Source organism: Neoarius graeffei, chromosome 14, assembly GCF_027579695.1.
Source record: "Neoarius graeffei isolate fNeoGra1 chromosome 14, fNeoGra1.pri, whole genome shotgun sequence".
NCBI lineage: Eukaryota > Metazoa > Chordata > Actinopteri > Siluriformes > Ariidae > Neoarius > Neoarius graeffei.
This window is the reverse complement of record NC_083582.1, coordinates 41,934,155-41,954,111: the sequence shown is the minus strand read 5'-3', so window position 1 is coordinate 41,954,111 and position 19,957 is coordinate 41,934,155. Positions and strand designations below refer to the sequence as shown.

Here is a 19,957-nt window from a genome sequence, read left to right as displayed (position 1 = left end):
ACAGCTTCTAGTTATGAAGGCAAAATCCATTCAACATTGCTGTCTTTGTTTACTCTCTGAAATACTGTGTGGTATATCGTATTTGAGTGTACAGTCTGGAGGTGGATTCAGCGTGTTGACTGGTGTTGTGTGACTCATTGTATGGCGCTTGGAGCCGACGTTTGTCAGCAACCCTGCAGCAAGGCTAAGTGATTAATTAGTCACAACAGGGGCTACTCACTGACAGATACGCCAGACAGGTTACACTGCTTTGATCGTAATTCACTGCTGACAATCTATCTCCACCTACCAGAGCGAGGTGAGTGTTGAAATCAGCCGAGCCACCTGAACGTGTGTATCGTTTCTTCATTTGTCTCCATCTGTGACTGCCACATTAATGGAAAAGGGACTGGTGACATTGACCATATACATACAGCGCAAGCATCAATCCCCTGACTCTTTTGTTTGCTAATTTGTACTTTAGAAGAAGATAATGCTGAAATAATTACCTCTGCTGATCTGTGATTTAAAAAAAAAAAAGTTTTCAAATACTGGGTCTGAAAATCCCCATGATGGTTTTGTTGCCCTCTTTGTCAGAGGTAATAAGCTCCCCAGGTGATGTTAAGTTTGAGGAGAAGGAAATTTAGACCAAACCCAAACCTCTTTCAGTCACAAATAATTCTGACATATATTCAATTCTTGAAGCGTGGGAATGTTGCACGTCTCCAACTAACTTGCACTTTCTCTTTTTATTTCAGAAGGAGCCCAAATGCACAACATGAGCCAGGCCCACCCCTACCCTGTCCTCAGCCAACTGGCCCATGTGTATGAGCAGCAGCAGCAGCAGCCTGGCAAAGAACTCAATAAATACGCCTCACTAAAGGCGGTTGGTAAGGCCAAGATATAGTTAACACCATTTGGAAAAGAGACTATAACCATATAGCATGTTTCTGAATTGAAATCAGATTCTGTGTATCATTCTTTACAACAAAATACTCACAGGGCACTTTATTAGGAACACCTGTACACCTACACATTCCCTGCAGCTATCTAATTAGCCAATCGTCTGATAGCAGTGCAATGCATAAACTCATGCAGGTGCAGGCCAGTAGCTTCAAGTCATGTTCGCACATCAACCATCAGAAAGGGGCAAAAATGTTCTCAGTGATTTTGGCTGTGGCATGATTGTTGGTGCCAGATGGGGCTGGTTGGAGTATTTCTATAACTGATAATCTGCGATTTTCACACACAACAGTCTCTAGAGTTTACTCAGAGTGGTGCAATACAGAAAAAAAAAACCACCCAGTGAGTGGCAATTCTGTGAATAGAAGCATTTTGTCAGTGAGAGAGGTCAGTGGAGAATAGCAGAGTGGTTCAAGCTGACAGAAAGGCTGCAGTAACTCAGATAACCACTCTGTACAATTGTGGAGAACAGAAAAGCATCTCGGAATGCACAGCATGTTAAATCTTGAGGCAGATGGGCTACAACAGCAAAAGATTATGTCAGGTTCCACTTCTGTCAGCCAAGAACAGAAAGCAGACATTGGGCACGGGCTCACCATAACTGGACAGTTGAAGACTGGAAACATTCAACATCTGATGAATCTTGATTTCTGTTGATGCACACGGACGGTAAGGTCAGAATTTGACACCAACAGCATGAATCCATGGACCCAACCTGCCATGTGTCAACAGTCTAGGCTGGTGGAGGTGGTGTAATGATGTGGGGAATGTTTTCTTGGCACACTTTGGGCCCATTAGTACCAATCAATCATCGCTTTGATGCCACCACTTATTTGTAATATTGCTGCTAACCATGTGCATCCCTTTATGGCCACAATTGACCATATTCTACTGGCTAGTTCCAGCATGATGATGTACCATGTCATGAATGTGTGAAAAAACATGAAGGTGCACCTGAAAAAGTTGCAGGAATTAGGTGATGAAGTCATGTCAACATGGATGAGAAATCAAAGGAATGTTTCCAACATCTTGTGGAACCCATACCATGAAGAATTGAAGCTGTTTTATGAACAAAGGGAGGGCCTACCTAGTATTAGTGTAGTGTTGCTAATAAAGTGCTCTTTCAACATTTCAATTTGTAAGAATAGCCAACTAAATCATAACTGCATTCGAGCAATGCATGGCTCTTTCCCAACATTATGATGTACAAGTGTCTCATTGTCTCCCACTTACCTCTGCATCTGTCATTTAGCCAGAGCCCACTGAAAAAAAAAGAGTATCATATGAGCATGAATTGTATTCAATCATGTCACTGCAGGTGTGCTTTCTTCTCCTGTTGCAGCTTTCAAGCATAGTCTGACCACCTAATTTTTTCTAATCATGAGTGACACACTTAGAAATGGACTTCCTGGAGTCACTGTTATTATTATTATTATTATTATTATTATTATTATTATTATTATTAATTTAATTGCTTTTCTCTGATGAAAATTCCCAAAGTAGCAAAAGGGACCTGATAAGCCACGGTTCTGCCGATCAGTACTGATCTGTGCTGTGCCTTGAATGCATCTCTAAGGTCACCATGTATTGAATTTTCCTTGGATTTAGAGAAAAAAGAAACAAATACAGGAACACACTAGGAAAGGCTTCGGAAGATAGCTTATTTTACAAGAACAAATCCCGGGTCACATACCACTCATAAATATACCAAAAAGTCATACAAGTGCCCTTCCATTCAGCCTGTAGGGGGGCTTGGTGTCTGATCTCTTTTGGTCCTAAAAAGGACTCACCACATTATTATTATTTCCCGACATTATTTAGTAACTACAGTTAAACTAAGAAGAAATGTGACAATAATAATAACAATACAAAATCACACAAAAAGGTCCTGGGAATTTAAGGTTCCAATATGAGATTTGAAAACGATGGCATATTTTGGTTATAACTGGAATTAAGCCTTTTACCATTGCTTTTGTAAAGCAAACAAACAAATAAATATTTGCTTATTGCTCCTTAAAACCTTTCACAATTAGTAGTCATGTTATGTTTTAATAAATTTTGTGTACTGGAATCAGTTCTGCCATGCCACAGAACATTGTTTGTTTTTCCTGTAATGCCATCCAAAATTGTTTCTATAAGTTCATAGTTGAAGTGTGTACTTTGGTGCCAATGACACAACTGCCATATGCTAAACAAGCATTTGACTACATTTCCCCTTCTTAAAGGAACAGTCCACCGTACTTCCATAATGAAATATGCTCTTATCTGAATTGAGACGAGCTGCTCCGTACCTCTCCGAGCTTTGCGCGACCTCCCAGTCAGTCAGACGCAGTCAGACGCGCTGTCACTCCTGTTAGCAATGTAGCTAGGCTCAGTATGGCCAATGGTATTTTTTGGGGCTGTAGTTAGATGCGACCAAACTCTTCCGCGTTTTTCCTGTTTACATAGGTTTATATGACCAGTGATATGAAACAAGTTCAGTTACACAAATTGAAACGTAGCGATTTTCTATGCTATGGAAAGTTGGCACTATAATGACAGGCGTACTAACACCTTCTGCGCGCTTCGGCAGCGCATTGATACGGAGCTCAGATATCAATGCGCTGCCGAAGTTCGCAGAAGGTGTTAGTACGCCTGTCATTATAGTGCGGACTTTCCATAGCATAGAAAATCGCTACGTTTCAATTTGTGTAACTGAATTTGTTTCATATCACTGGTCATATAAACCTATGTAAACAGGAAAAACGCGGAAGAGTTTGGTCGCATCTAACTACAGCCCCAAAAAATACCATTGGCCATACTGAGCCTAGCTACATTGCTAACAGGAGTGACAGCGCGTCTGACTGCGTCTGACTGACTGGGAGGTCGCGCAAAGCTCGGAGAGGTACGGAGCAGCTCGTCTCAATTCAGATAAGAGCATATTTCATTATGGAAGTACTGTGGACTGTTCCTTTAAAGAACTGTATCTACTAGTGCATCTGAAACAATTAGAATGTTGTAAAAAGTTCAATATTTTCCATCAGTTATTTAAGAAAGTGAAAATATATTCTAGGCTCATTACACATAATCTAAAATGTTTCAAGCATTTTTCTATTTTAATTTTGATAATTATGGCCTACAATGCAAAAAAAAAAAATCTCAAAATACGAGAATATTTCATTTCAAGTTTGAGTAGAACAGTATAAATACTGTGTATCTCTCAGTCTCGTTCAGTACACGCAACCACAATCATGGGGAAGATTGCTGACTTGACAGTTGTCCAGAAGACGATCATCAACACCCTCCACAAGGAGGGTAAGCTACAGAAGGTCATTACTGAAAAGGCTGGCTGGAAGAGGTGCACAAGCAACAGGGATGAGCGCAGCCTTGAGAGGATTGTCAAGAAAAGTCGATTCAAGAACTTAGGAGAGCTTCACAAGGAGGGGACTGAGGCTGGTGTCAGTGCATCAAGAACCACCATGCACAGACATCTTCAGGAAAGGGGTGACAACTGTCACATTCCTAATATCAAGCAACTCCTGAACCAGAGACAACGTCAGAAGTGTCTTACCTGGGCTAAGGAGAGAAAGAACTGGACTGTTGTTCCGTGGTCCAAAGTCCGCTTTTTAGATGAAAGTAAATTTTACATTTAATTTGGAAATCAAGGTCCTAGAGTTTGGAGGAAGAGTGGAGAGGCATTGAATCAAAGTAGTTTGAAGTTCAGTGTGAAGTTTCTGCAGTCTGTGATGATTTGGGGTGCCATGTCATCTGCTGGTGCTGGTCCACTGTGTTTTATCAAATCCAACACAGTTGTCTACCAAGAGATTTTAGAGCACTTCATGCTTCCGTCTGCTGACAAGTTTTATGGAGATGCTGATTTACTTTTCCAGCAGGACTTAGCACCTGCCCACAGTGTTAGTGCCAAAACTACTACCAAATGGTTTGCTGACCATGATATTACTGTGCTTGATTAGCCAGCCAACTCGCCTAACCTGAACTCCATAGAGAATCTATGGGGTATTGTCAAGAGGAAGATGAGAAACACCCGACCCAAAAATACAGACAAGCTGAAGGCCGCTATCAAAGCAACCTGGGCTTCAATAACACCTCAGCAGTGCCACAGGCTGATTGCCTCCATGCCACACTGCACTGATGCAGTAATTCATGGCAAAGGAACCTCAACCAAGTATTGAGTGTATAAATGAGCATATTTTTCAGAAATTGGACATTTCCCTATTGTAAATCCTTTTTGATTGATCTTAGGAAATATACTAATAATTTGTGATATTGGATTTCTGATTTTCATGAGCTATAAGCCATTATCATCAAAATTAAAACAAAAAATGGCTTGAAATATTTCACTTTACATGTAATGAATATAGAACATATGAAACTTTACCTTTTTGAATTAAATTACAAAAAAATGAACTTTTTCATAATATTTTAATTGTTTGAGATGCACTAACATAACTATTTTGGATGAGCTGCAGATGGTATCTGATTTCAGTGTATTTTCTATTGCCCACTTTGTTCAAATCTCTCTGACAATTTGAAAATCCAGCTTGATTGCTATCTTGAATATGCATATATACAAAAAAAAACACCCTAGAGCTTTTAGACAACATATACAGCCTGCCTTGAAAAAAAGATTACGTGCATCATTGCCATTTTACAGTCGAGTTTTTGTGATAATGTATTTTACACACTTGTCACTCTTTAAACTAAGCTACTTAAACCAATTTTGAAAATCATGCAACGTATGAATGCAATGGTTTAATAGATATTTGAACTCCATCAAGGATTTTTTTTTCACATAACGAATGACTTTGCTTCTGAGAGTGATACATGGGGACAGGCACCAGTGGGGAAAATTCCTCAACAGCCTGTGTGGCTTTCACTTTCCATAAGACAAATGAGCCTGAAAGGTTTATCTTGAAGGACATTAAAGCAACAAACCATCAAACACAGACTGAGGAAGTCACAGCAGGATTTAGAAGTGTGCTGGTCTTTAAAGGAACAATTCTATGGTGAACATGAATCATGTGGTGAAAGGAAACATCTCTCAACAAGCTGGACATAGCTGAATAGATCAACTAGTAAAAATAAGCCCACTGCGCCAATAATACTGTTGCCTTGCTCAATATCATTTGAGACCCATTTAAGCTTAATTGAAATCTCTTACAGGCAATCAAAGACGTGTTGAATAGACCATTCTTGGAACTCCCCTGCATACAGCTTTAATTGAGGACTTTTATAAACGAGTAAACCATGCCATTAGTGTTTCAAATGGAGGAGGCTCAGCGTGAGCACGCAGTCAGACACAGGCATCTCGTTGCAATGAACTGCATAACAGATAAAAGGTCAGAAGACGACATTTGATAAACAAATGCCAGTGAGAACATTAGAGTCCTTAGGGGTGGCCGTTTTAGCCCCAGGATCTTGACCATGAATCTGTATTGTTCAGGAAGCAGTCTTACAGATCAATGAGCATTTTTACTATAAGAATTTAATGGTCAATGGATTTCAGAACATCATGTGACAAACTAGTTATTGTTGTGACATGAATGATGTAAAATAGAATCAGTTTTATTGAACAGGCAATGTCTTTTGGGGTATGGAAAATATAATCTCTAAAGCCTGGCCATAAGTAAAATACTTGACACTGATATTAACCAGTGTTGTAGTCGAGTCACGAAACCTCAAGTCTGAGTCCAGTCTCGAGTCCCCAGTGCTCAAGTCCAAGTCAAGTCATTAAAGAAAATTTCAAGTCGAGTCTGAGTCAAGTCCACCACTGATCCGAGTTGAGTCCGACACAAGCCCCACTATCAACAGGGCAAATAACATGAGAGGGTTAACACTAGCGAGTTCATCATTCAACAAGCAAGCCCGGCTATCAACAGGGTAATGAACATAGCACGTCACTTACTTCTCTGGGTGGAGTCTTACCAAATGATGATTGAAGTTCAAGATTGTCCCCGTCATCTCCTCAATAGTTCTTCTACATATGGAACACATAGCAGTGCATTTTTTCCCCCACTGCACGAGAAGTCTGTAGAAGCAAAGCGGACAATCCTAGGGGCTTCTCTCCAGGCATTTTAGCGCCATTAATGTTAGTTTGTTCCTGAACCTGATGCATGAACAGGTGAATGTGCATTCTCTTGCACAAAATTAGTATAAAAATTAATGTAGATATAAATATAAATATCTTATGCCAAATCATTATGGCATGTTACAAAAATAAAGAAAAAAATCAGAGTCCTCGTCTCCAATTTACGAGTCCGAATGCAGTTAATGCGCGAGTCCGAGTCCAAGTCTGAGTCATCAGTGCTCAAGTCCAAGTCAAGTCACGAGTCTTTAAAATTAGGGCACGAGTCAGACTCGAGTCCTGGACTCGAGTACTACAAGCCTGATATTAACCCCTTAACCTCCCAGCCAGTCATTCAGGTACTCGCATATGGGGGGGGGGGGGGGGGAGCATGTTACTCAACAATAGCTAGGAGTTATTCTGTAACTATTTTGAAACTAATAGGAAAATAAGAAATATATATATATCAGTGAAAAGGAATATGCATCTGGACCTGCTGATAAGACCTGGGACTTTAAGGAGTGAAGAGATTTTTCCAAGATATAAAAACTCCTGCCTTTGTGTATCATCCAGCCCTTGCAACTCATCCAGAATGCAGCTGCAGCCTTGTTTTCAATTTCCCAACTTCTCCCACACTTCCACTGAACAGTGAAATTAGCGGAGTCTTTCAAACAAAGACTAAAGATCTACCTCTTCACCAAGCACTTAGATTAAATCTCCGATAAAAATATTTCTTGCCTTGTGTGTTTTCTTTCATGGTGTACTAAACTCTTCCAGTAGGGATTTAGCTTGATGGTATTCCTCATCCCTAACTTAGTGAACTAGCATGAGGATGTGTTTTTAATAAAGACTACTGAACATTTCTGCCACACTGGATAAAGCCATCTGCTAAGTGCTGTAAATGTACAGTGGTGCTTGAAAGTTTGTGAAACCTTTAGAATTTTCTATATTTCTGCATAAATATGACCGAAAACATCAGATTTTCACACAAGTCCTAAGAGTAGATAAAGAGAACCCAGTTAAACAAATGAGACAAAAATATTATACTTGGTCATTTATTTATTAAGGAAAATGATCCAATATTACATATCTGTGGGTGACAAAAGTATGTGAACCTCTAGGATTAGCAGTTAATTTGAAGGTGAAATTAGAGTCAGATGTTTTCAATCAGTGGGATGACAATCAGGTGTGAGTGGGCACCCTGTTTTATTTAAAGAACAGGGATCTATCAAAGGGGCGGCACAGTAGTGTAGTGGTTAGCACTGTCACCTTACAGCAAGAAGGTCCTGGGTTCGAGCCCAGGGGCCAGCAAGGGCCTTTCTGTGTGGAGTTTGCATGCTCTCCCTGTGTCTGCGTGGGTTTCCTCCGGGTGCCCCGGTTTCCCCCACAGTCCAAAGGCATGCAGGTTAGACTAATTGGTGGCTCTAAATTGACCGTAGGTGTGAATGTGAGCATGAATGGTTGTCTGTGTCTATGTGTTAGCCCTGTGATGACCTGGTGACTTGTCTAGGGTGTACCCCGCCTCTCGCCCATAGTCAGCTGGGATAGGCTCCAGCTTGCTCTGTAGGACAGGCTAAGCGGCTACAGATAATGGATGGATGGATCTATCAAAGTCTGATCTTCACAACACGTTTGTGGAAGTGCATCATGGCACAAACAAAGGAGATTTCTGAGGACCTCAGAAAAAGTGTTGTTGATGCTCATCAGGCTGGAAAAGCTTACAAAACCATCTCTAAAGAGTTTGGACTCCACCAATCCACAGTTAGACAGATTGTGTACAAATGGAGGAAATTCAAGACCATTGTTACCCTCCCCAGGAGTGGTTGACCAACAAAGATCACTCCAAGAGCAAGGCGTGTAATAGTCGGCAAGGTCACAAAGGACCCCAGGGTAACTTCTAAGCAACTGAAGGCCTCTCTCACATTGGCTGATGTTAATGTTCATGAGTCCACCATCAGGAGAACACTGAACAACAATGGTGCGCTTGGCAGGGTTGCAAGAAGAAAGCCACTGCTCTCTAAAAAGAACATTGCTGCTCGTCTGCAGTTTGCTAAAGACCACATGGACAAGCCAGAAGGCTATTGGAAAAATGTTTTGTGGACAGATGAGACCAAAATAGGACTTTCTGCTTTAAATGAGAAGCGTTATGTTTGGAGGAAGGAAAAGACTGCATTCCAGCATAAGAACCTTATCCCATCTGTGAAACATGGTGGTGGTAGAATCATGGTTTGGGCCTGTTTTGCTGCATCTGGGCCAGGACGGCTTGCCGTCATTGATGGAACAATGAATTCTGAATTATACCAGCGAATTCTAAAGGAAAATGTCAGGACATCTGTCCATGAACTGAATCTCAAGAGAAGGTGGGTCATGCAGCAAGACAACGACCCTAAAGACACAAGTCGTCCTACCAAAGAATGGTTAAAGAAGAATAAAGTTAATGTTTTGGAATGGCCAAGTCAAAGTCCTGACCTTAATCCAATCGAAATGTTGTGGAAGGACCTGAAGCGAGCAGTTCATGTGAGGAAACCCACCAACATCCCAGAGTTGAAGCTGTTCTGTACGGAGGAATGGGCTAAAATTCCTCCAAGCCGGTGTGCAGGACTGATCAACAGTTACCGGAAACGTTTAGTTGCAGTTATTGCTACACAAGGGGGTCACACCAGATACTGAAAGCAAAGGTTCACATACTTTTGCCACTCACAGATATATGTAATATTGGATCATTTTCCTCAATAAATAAATGGGCAAGTATAATATTTTTGTCTCATTTGTTCAACTGGGTTCTCTTTATCTACTTTTAGGACTTGTGTGAAAATCTGATGTTTTCGGTCATATTTATGCAGAAATATAGAAAATTCTAAAGGGTTCACAAACTTTCAAGCACCACTGTAAATGCAGTTATTTTTTCACAATCAAAGGATCCCGTAAAGAATGACCAAATAAGACAAATTGCTTTATAACTGCACCTCTGTGTATCCTCATGCATTATTCTTGTCTGTTTTGCTGTCAGCATCAAAAGTCAACGGGGGCTTCTACAACAAGCAGCACTGTCACATGACAGAGTTAGGAGCGAAAGGCAGCCTGCCCCTTCACACAATGAGGATGGAGCATGTGGAGCCCACTGCCTCATACGTCACTGAGATCCCCATCCCCAAGCAGAATGAACAGAAACCTAAGCCCACCAAGCCCCATGTGCCACATCATCATATGGCCTACAGCTCCAACACCATAGCCAACCCAGGAATGCTGAAGGCCTGGGAAGGCACAGAGACGGTGGGTCGGCGCAAGACCTATGGTCCTAGGAAGCCCTACATGGTGGGTCAGATGAACGAGCTCCACACTGCCCGCAGTCACCACTACCTACCCACACAGCCGTACTTCATAACCAACAGTAAGACAGAAGTGACTGTGTGAAGGAATAACTTGTCTCCAAAGGGCTCGCTAGCCTTTGTGAGCAGGAGAAATGGATCATTATCCTGACTGTAACCTTCACTCTGCCCATTGTGGAATGGAGGCGTAACTGCAGACGTGAGCTGGTCACACCATGATCAGACACACAACCAGGCGGTCGGCAAGCAATGACAACAGCTGAACCAGGAACATTCCATTGTTTTTGTGAAATGTTCACTCTAATTTATATCCATGCCAATGATGATATGTTTGTGTTTAATCAGTGAGATAATACGTAGTTTTAATTCAAATCAATGAGAAAAGAGTCAAAGTACACAAGCAATAAAAGCAATCGAATAAACTGACACGAAGAATAATTAGGAATAAGTGTTTACTCCAGTAATTAAGAGGAAATAAGTGCAGTGCTGAACCCAAAGGTTCAAGGGCTAGTGTGGCATGTTGAACACAGGGCCAGTATTCTTCACAGTACCAGAGCTGATGTACATGATGTCTAGCACAATTATCTTTCATACACTAGTGAGACTAAGATCATATTTCTTCTATCTAGAAACATTTAATGGCAGATGCCTTATTTAAAAGACACCTTGGAAAGACGTAAACTCTAATTCAACCGACTGATATTTTAGGGCTGTACCTTTTATTTTCATATTAACAGTCCTCACTGTGTGTAGATTAACTAACTCCCAGTTCATTCATTTTTCTTTGTAACAAGCCCCCAGAGATGTAGGTCATTCTCAAGAAATGAGATCATCTCACAGACAGCCAGTTTTCTGCCATATTTGTTATGGAGTACCATGAGGTAGCATGTGAACTGGAGACTGTAGAGTAAAAAGCACTGTTAACTAACATGATCGCTCTGCTACTAATTCAAGATTCAAGACAGTTTTATTGTCAATACGTCCATACACAAGTATACAGTTCATTGAAATACCATTTCCCTCAGGCTCCCCATGGTGCATTTATTGTGCAAATTGTGCCTGATGGCTCTTTAGCTTTGGAAACAAGTATTTGTTCTCCCTTCAGTATAATTACAATTATTTCTTATGTGTTGTCTTGTATCCTCTTGAAGGAATTAAAGCTTGTTGTACAATATTTCTTCATGACAATAGATGTATGTGCAGCTAAGTTGCAACCACTGGGTTTTAGCACTTTTATTTCAGTAGTAAGTAGTTTGGGGGAAGCTTTTCCCCCCGCCCCACACAGGCCTTCTGGTGAAATTGATTTTTAAAGTATATATATTTATACTCTTGCCAGTATATGTATGCAAATGATACAGTACATTGTGCCAAGAATTAGCTTGTTAAAGTTGTGTTTAATTTTATCTATTTGTCCTTTTCACTCACTTGTACATTCCAAATGAGAAAAAAAAAACAACGTTTCTTCTTCTGCATCACAGTATAAGGGGTGTGGTTGTTTTGGAAATAATGATATCTTTCAAAATCAAGTAATGATATTGGAATAAAATAAGCATTTCTTCATTCTCTCCATAACATTTCTCGATTTTTGTCTGTCTTCAGTGTTAACAGGAAGTTATAGTAGTTATAGGAAGTAATAGTTAGGCTTTGTTCCTATTATGAATTTAGACTTGTTTAACTAAATGAATCCAGCAAACCAGAAAAATCAAGGACAAAGCACTTAAGGTTTGATGTTATAATTCTTCAAAAATGGCTAATCAATTGGAACAATCCCATTCTAGGTAGTATTTTATAGGCTGCAAAGCCAGGTGCAAGCCTGAGAGTCAAGGCATGCTGCAATACAGATGCGAGTAGGGAGTCAAACTTTCACGGCTACCAGAGAACTAGCCCACCACTGTAACTCTAGCTATATAATCGGCGAGAGGCCGAGGGCTATAGAAACAGAGATCGGCGCCGCACCCATGCGCCTCAAGAGATGGTTAGTACTGGGACAGGAGACTGCCTGGGAAAACCAGATCCTGGCGTGGGAGGGACTCAAAGCCAGGTGCAGTCCTGGACACATTTTTCCCCAGTTAGTTTTTCCATTATCAGCTATTCAGTATCAACTCTATTTTGTATGTTAGTCTTGGATCAAGAATGAATTCATATTGACACAATCGTCTTGTGAGTTCTTGTTTTGTTTTGCAGTTCTAGGGCCTCGTTTCATCTATACACCAAAGTGCAATATGGAAAACAATTTAAAAGTGTGAAATAGCCCAAACCCCAAGTGCAGCATTTTATTATAAATTTGCTCTCTAGATGGTTCATGACTCACATTCTCCTTTTTTGATCATAAATGAGTCCAAAATAATATTTTAGTTTTTGCTCAAGCAGTAAGGCAGCCCTAAGTGTCAGTGTGCAATGTGTGGATTTCTCTGACGATGAGCCGAAAAGAAAAGAAGCACTAATTGATTAGATTCCGGTTCTTGGAGCAAGTGTACGGTCTCTAATCCAATTCTCATCTGGCACTCCTTCACCTCTAAACAGGTGCTTCAGATTTTCCAGTGGTTGAATGCACTCGCTGTGTTGAGGCTTTGTTAATGTGCCAAAATTTTAATTGTGGCAGTGGGTGCAAGTGACCTAATTAGCAGAATCGAGCTTTCTTGGGCTGCAGCCTGCTTGGCACCCAGACAAATTCGTCTGTCAGACTCTGTGGTCCATTCAGTCATGGCAATGAAGACGCAGCTGACGATCTGCATTAAACTAGCAATTTTCCCAGCACTGCATTTACCATAGTTCTTATAGTTATTACTGAGTTTAGGTCTATGTCATTTTTCCTGCTGATGACGCACAGTCTGAATTGTGCAACTAATAGCAATGTTTTAGACACTGAGAATGATGTACTCTATATTTAGCTAGAAACATTTACACCAAATATAGCTATTTTTACCTAGCTCGCTGCTAATAATATTTGCCTGATTCACTTTTATGGAGTAATATCAGTTTCACCAAAGAAAGAAAACATTTTCTGCTATCTTTAAAAAAAAAACCTGAATAAAAAAAACACAATAAATGTCTTTAATTAATTGTGGCATCAAATTACAATAATTCACACTGAGGAGCGGGCGGCACGGTGGTGTAGTGGTTAGCGCTGTCGCCTCACAGCAAGAAGGTCCGGGTTCAAGCCCCGTGGCCAGCGAGGGCCTTTCTGTGTGGAGTTTGCATGTTCTCCCCGTGTCCACGTGGGTTTCCCCCACAGTCCAAAGACATGCAGGTTAGGTTAACTGGTGACTCTAAATTGACCGTAGGTGTGAATGTGAGTGTGAATGGTTGTCTGTGTCTATGTGTCAGCCCTGTGATGACCTGGCGACTTGTCCAGGGTGTACCCCGCCTTTCGCCCGTAGTCAGCTGGGATAGGCTCCAGCTTGCCTGCGACCCTGTAGAACAGGATAAAGCGGCTACAGATAATGAGATGAGATGAGACACTGAGGAGCACTTAGTAGGAGTAAGTAATAAGTAATACTACTACTGCTAGTTGTAGTAATCAAGCAGCCGGCCAGCAAGTTTAAGAGTCACCTTAAAAACGAGCTTGACAACCCAGAGGAAGCATGGTGTGAAACTCCACACATACACGAACCTGAGCTTAGGATTGAACCAGGGACCCTGGAGCTGTGAAGCAGCAATGCCACCCGCTGTGCCATCATGCCACTCTTAAACACCATTTCATCTATGTGCTAAAATAGTGCTACTAAATCTATTAACTTACTAAAGAAATGAGACCATTTTCATACGAAATACACAATTTTGTCTCAGCTGGCATGTTCAAGTTATACTTTTATAAATGTTAAAAAGTACAATCGGGGGCGTCGTGGCTCAGGTGGTTAAGGCGCCATACCATGAATGCGGGCGACCCGGGTTCGATTCCGGCCCGAGGTCATTTCCCGATCCCTTCCCGTCTCTCTCTCTCCCGCTCATTTCCTGTCTCTACACTGTCCTATCCAATAAAGGTGCAAAAAGCCCAAAAAAATATCTAAAAAAAAAAAAAAAAGTACAATCAATATTACACTTTACACATGACGAGGAAGAGTTTAAGGCTGAGACGAGCAGGAAATGAGTAATAGGTACAAGATAGTCACACATAAAATATGATCATGGATTTAGACACTAATTTGTTTAAACTTATCAAGGTTTCGTTCTCATGCAATGCTTTATGATATTATCATCATTTCTGAAATGGGATTATCTTATTTGATACAGTGGGAGAATTAAACATAGCTGTGGATTTAGTAACACGTTAAAGCTAAACATATTATGGATGTGCACTTAATGGAGCTTTAAAGAGATTTGTAGATTAATTTTATATAGCTGCAAATGATAACATTGCCACTGTTCTTCATTTCAGATGTATTTCTGATCTACTGCTATGAATTTTTCAAACCTCATTTAAGTCTTCTGCATGATGAAGTGCCAGTAAATATTTCAGCAAGATTTTAACTACAGCCAAAACAAAGCATTTTTCTGTTCACCATAATGTTGATCTATATCCTGTCCTTAAACCACTTCGGCTGCGTGTGGAGATTCTGTTGATTCCAAAGCAACAGTCGCTGTATGCTTAATGCTCTAATCCATTTTCTTAGGTGGCAATAAAAGAATGGGAACATTTTACTGTAAGCTCTGTATTCTGTCTCTTGATCTTTTGTTAACTTTGTCTTCTCATCTGGATTATTTTTACAACCCCGATTCCAAAAAAGTTGGGACACAGTACAAATTGTAAATAAAAACGGAATGCAATAATTTAAAATCTCAAAAACTAATATTGTATTCACAATAGAACATAGACAACATATCAAATGTCGAAAGTGAGACATTTTGAAATTTTGTGCCAAATATTGGCTCATTTGAAATTTCATGACAGCAACACATCTCAAAAAAGTTGGGACAGGGGCAATAAGAGGCTGGAAAAGTTAAAGGTACAAAAAAGGAACAGCTGGAGGACCAAATTGCAACTCATTAGGTCAATTGGCAATAGGTCATTAACATGACTGGGTATAAAAAGAGCATCTTGGAGTGGCAGCGGCTCTCAGAAGTAAAGATGGGAAGAGGATCACCAATCCCCCTAATTCTGCGCCAACAAATAGTGGAGCAATATCAGAAAGGAGTTCGACAGTGTAAAATTGCAAAGAGTTTGAACATATCATCATCTACAGTGCATAATATCATCAAAAGATTCAGAGAATCTGGAAGAATCGCTGTGCGTAAGGGTCAAGGCTGGAAAACCATACTGGGTGCCCGTGATCTTCGGGCCCTTAGACGGCACTGCATCACATACAGGCATGCTTCTGTATTGGAAATCACAAAATGGGCTCAGGAATATTTCCAGAGAACATTATCTGTGAACACAATTCACCGTGTGATCCGCCGTTGCCAGCTAAAACTCTATAGTTCAAAGAAGAAGCCGTATCTAAGCGTGATCCAGAAGCGCAGACGTCTTCTCTGGGCCAAGGCTCATTTAAAATGGACTGTGGCAAAGTGGAAAACTGTTCTGTGGTCAGACGAATCAAAATTTGAAGTTCTTTATGGAAATCAGGGACGCCGTGTCATTCGGACTAAAGAGGAGAAGGATGATCCGAGTTGTTATCAGCGCTCAGTTCAGAAGCCTGCATCTCTGATGGTATGGGGTTGCATTAGTGCGTGTGGCATGGGCAGCTTACACATCTGGAAAGACACCATCAATGCTGAAAGGTATATCCAGGTTCTAGAGCAACATATGCTCCCATCCAGACGACGTCTCTTTCAGGGAAGACCTTGCATTTTCCAACATGACAATGCCAAACCACATACTGCATCAATTACAGCATCATGGCTGCGTAGAAGAAGGGTCCGGGTACTGAACTGGCCAGCCTGCAGTCCAGATCTTTCACCCATAGAAAACATTTGGCGCATCATAAAATGGAAGATATGACAAAAAAGACCCAAGACAGTTGAGCAACTAGAATCCTACGTTAGACAAGAATGGGTTAACATTCCTATCCCTAAACTTGAGCAACTTGTCTCCTCAGTCCCCAGACGTTTACAGACTGTTGTAAAGAGAAAAGGGGATGTCTCACAGTGGCAAACATGGCCTTGTCCCAACTTTTTTGAGATGTGTTGTTGTCATGAAATTTAAAATCACCTAATTTTTCTCTTTAAATGATACATTTTCTCAGTTTAAACATTTGATATGTCATCTATGTTCTATTCTGAATAAAATATGGAATTTTGAAACTTCCACATCATTGCATTCCGTTTTTATTTACAATTTGTACTTTGTCCCAACTTTTTTGGAATCGGGGTTGTAAAACAAAACCAACCCTCTCCTTTTCATCAAAAGTATATTCTACAATGAATTGCTGTAGGCACTTGAGATGCGAACCGGTTTCAGCCAAATCCGTGCTGTCTATACAGGTATCGGTTTTCTCAATTTTTTAATTTTGAACGTATTGACAGCAACCCATGCAAACAGGCATACAGGTGCCAGTATTCTCACAGATTAATTACATATGGTCTCTGCGAAGCTGCTCTCCTGAGCGCATGCTGAAATTAGAGCAAAATTGAACTGAGGTTTCCATCTATCATTACAGCAGGACCTTCTTGCATGGACAGTTGAAAAGAACCCAGTTAAATGCACAAAACACCCACTGATGCCAGTAATATGTTACGCCAGACAGTGATCTCATATAGAAAGTACAAATAAGGCTGCACCTTTGCTATCTCTCACGTCATCTGAAATTCCTACTTGAGATTCTACTGAAAGTGTCATTTCTCTGTATAGTAGTCGAACTGAGAACTGAGATGTGTACTTCCAGCACAGATTTCTGATGAGATTAGCAGTATGTGAGCACAGAACAAACAGAATTTCATCGATGACTGAGAAGAATACTCAAGTTTCGGGTACTCAGTGTTCCTCCTGAAACAGTGAACGCAATATTTCCGTTGTTGATCTTCCAACCATGTATCCAGTCTTCTGCTGCATGAGAGAGTCCGAGTGGGCAATCTCGTTCTTTCACAGCATTTCAACGTGGCCCGATTTGTGGCTCACCATGTTCTGCTCAACCCCAAATAAAAAGCTCCTCAGCACGTCTTCTTTGAAGACCATTAAATGTCTTATTGATTACTTTGCAGAAGTAAGTTAGAGGCTGAGCTGACTATCTGGCTATATCGGTCCTCTGTAAGTCTGAGTAACCAATAACTCAAATAATACACCTCTGCTTCTTGAAATGAAGATTAGGACAGTGTTAGAAAAGTGTGTCTGTTATTAAAGTGATGAATAAACCATGGCAGGTCATAAGAGCAGTTAGAAGGAGGTACGGTCTTGGAAGAAATATTCAAATTGGTTCTTTCACTTTATGGTGCAATGATATCCTGAGTGATTAAGATCTGAGTGGCACACTGGAAATTCTAATATCAGCTTTTCTTTGTTTCTGACAGGATCTGTCTGAGCGCCTTTGTATCAGACTAGTGCACAAGGCTTTAGATACAAAAAAAATAGGGCTACTGTGTACTTCTATATAATAGACAGAACAAAGAAAAGGCTTTCTTATGGGAGATGACCAATGAAGGTGGTTGTGCATATCAAAAAGTATTAAACAAGCATGCACTGATATTGTCCAGCCTTTCATGCAGCAAGAATGCAATACAGTTTAATACTATTTAACACAACTCAATGCAGTCATGAGGATTTTGCAGTTATGGATTATATGTAACGATTTGGTTAGTGGTCAGTTGGACAAAATTAATTGAACAGAGCAAACTATGCCTGGATCAAAGCCAACTGTTGCCACGGTGACAGAACTCATGCAGTCTGCTTTGAAATCTCTTTGTATGTTTCCACGGCAACAACTGTAGCTGGGTGGAGGAGCGGGTGGTGGTGCACTGTGGGCACCGAGGGAATCACATGTCTGCATTGTTTATGCCTGCATAAAATTCCTTGGCACACTTATCCAAGATAGATCCAAAACAAAAGCATTAGTCAGCATGGCAGAGATGAACAGATCCAAGAAGAGTGGCGTAGCGGATTTTCCCCCATAAAGTGTTGGATTAGGGCTACAAGTAGCCTCCATTAACCATAGCAACAACCAGTGATGAAGCAGACCTCAAATCTATCCAAGTCTTGCTTAATGACAGGACAGGAATATAAATGATAATGCAGAAGCCATGTGCTCACGCAGCTCATTATCAGAGTACAGCAAGTACAAAGACCACACACACACACACACACACACACACACACACACACACTTCACCTGGGAGCAGGCAACCCTACTTGACAATGAGAGCTAATAGAGCTTTATACTGAGAAGCACTGCTTTGGCAGAAAAACAACCTGAACCATTTAGGCAGCACAGAGAGAGAGAGAGAGAGAGAGAGCTGTTAGTGTCACATCTAAAATGCACTAAAACTATCAAAACACTTCATACACACCTCAAAATCAACTCGTTCTCCGAGAACACTATTAGTGGTTCTCTCTCTCAACAAGAACACTGTCACCGTCATTCATAATGCAATGACCTGAAAAACACTACGATCAGATAATATACAGTAATAGGATGTACCATTTTGTCTTTGATTTTTATAGCACTATAGCACAGTCCTGCAGTATATACAGGGATAGTCAAAATTATGTTAACACTTAAATGGTACAAACCATTTATTCACAAAACATACATCATATGTGCCAGATGATTTACAGGACGGTCTCAACCTGTTCGCCATCGTGTTCAACACACAAAAACCAGCGAGCAGCAGTACCATTTAATCTGTCACCCATGGTGTACGTCTATCTACAGGAGAAAAATAACCCATTAGTGTTAACATAATTTTGACTAACCCTATATTATAGGGATGAATCGGAAATGCTTTATTTTTTGGAATGTGCTTTATTTTTTGTCATTTTTGTAAGTTGTAAATCCTGGAAAAATCCACTAAATGAAAATAGTAATTCCAAAAAATTTAACAAATAATTTGCATACAGATATGTATATACAGTACATGTAAGGTATGTTCCAGTCACTAAAATGTCCTTTTCACTGAAAAAAGTGATGCCCTGAATTTTACAACCCTGATTCCAAAAAGTTGGGACACTGTAAAATGTAAATTAAAAACAGAATGTAATGATTTGCAAATCTTTTTTTGACCTATATTCAACTGAATACGATACAAAGAGAAGATATTTAACCCCTTCGATGCCCTTGGACGAGTCACATACGTCATAAAATCTTTTACCGCTGTGCCTTATGACGGAAGAATGCTTTAGGTATTGACTGTAGTTCATATGTGCCACTGTGAAGTAAAAGTAATGTGCCATGTAAGGTACATAAAAGGAGGTGTTTATGATGAGTAACGTACGTCATAAGGCACAGCGGTAAAAGATTTCATGACGTACGTGACTCGTCCAAGGACAATGAAGGGGTCAATATTCAAAGTGCTAAACTTTATTGTTTTTTGTAAACATACACTCATTCTGAATTTCATGCCTGCAACACGTTCCAAAAGAGTTGGGGCAGGGGCATTTGCCACTGTATTACATCACCTTTTCTTTTAACAACACTCAGTAAGTGTTTGTGAACTGAGGACACGAATTGTTGAAGTTTTGAAAGTGAAATTCCTT

General features: G+C 40.4%; 1 protein-coding gene across 1 annotated transcript in view; it reads left to right on the top strand.

Annotated features, from left to right (window-relative positions):
* The window catches only part of shisa9a (shisa family member 9a), a 66,802-nt gene extending 55,112 nt beyond the window's left edge, over nt 1-11,690 (top strand). Inside the window, exons 3-4 of the mRNA XM_060939685.1 lie at nt 738-869; nt 10,017-11,690. Coding sequence (XP_060795668.1) covers nt 738-869; nt 10,017-10,420 — 536 coding nt within the window. The 3' untranslated portion in view covers nt 10,421-11,690. The remainder of the gene's footprint in view (nt 1-737; nt 870-10,016) is intronic.
* Nucleotides 11,691-19,957: the final 8,267 nt, after the last annotated feature.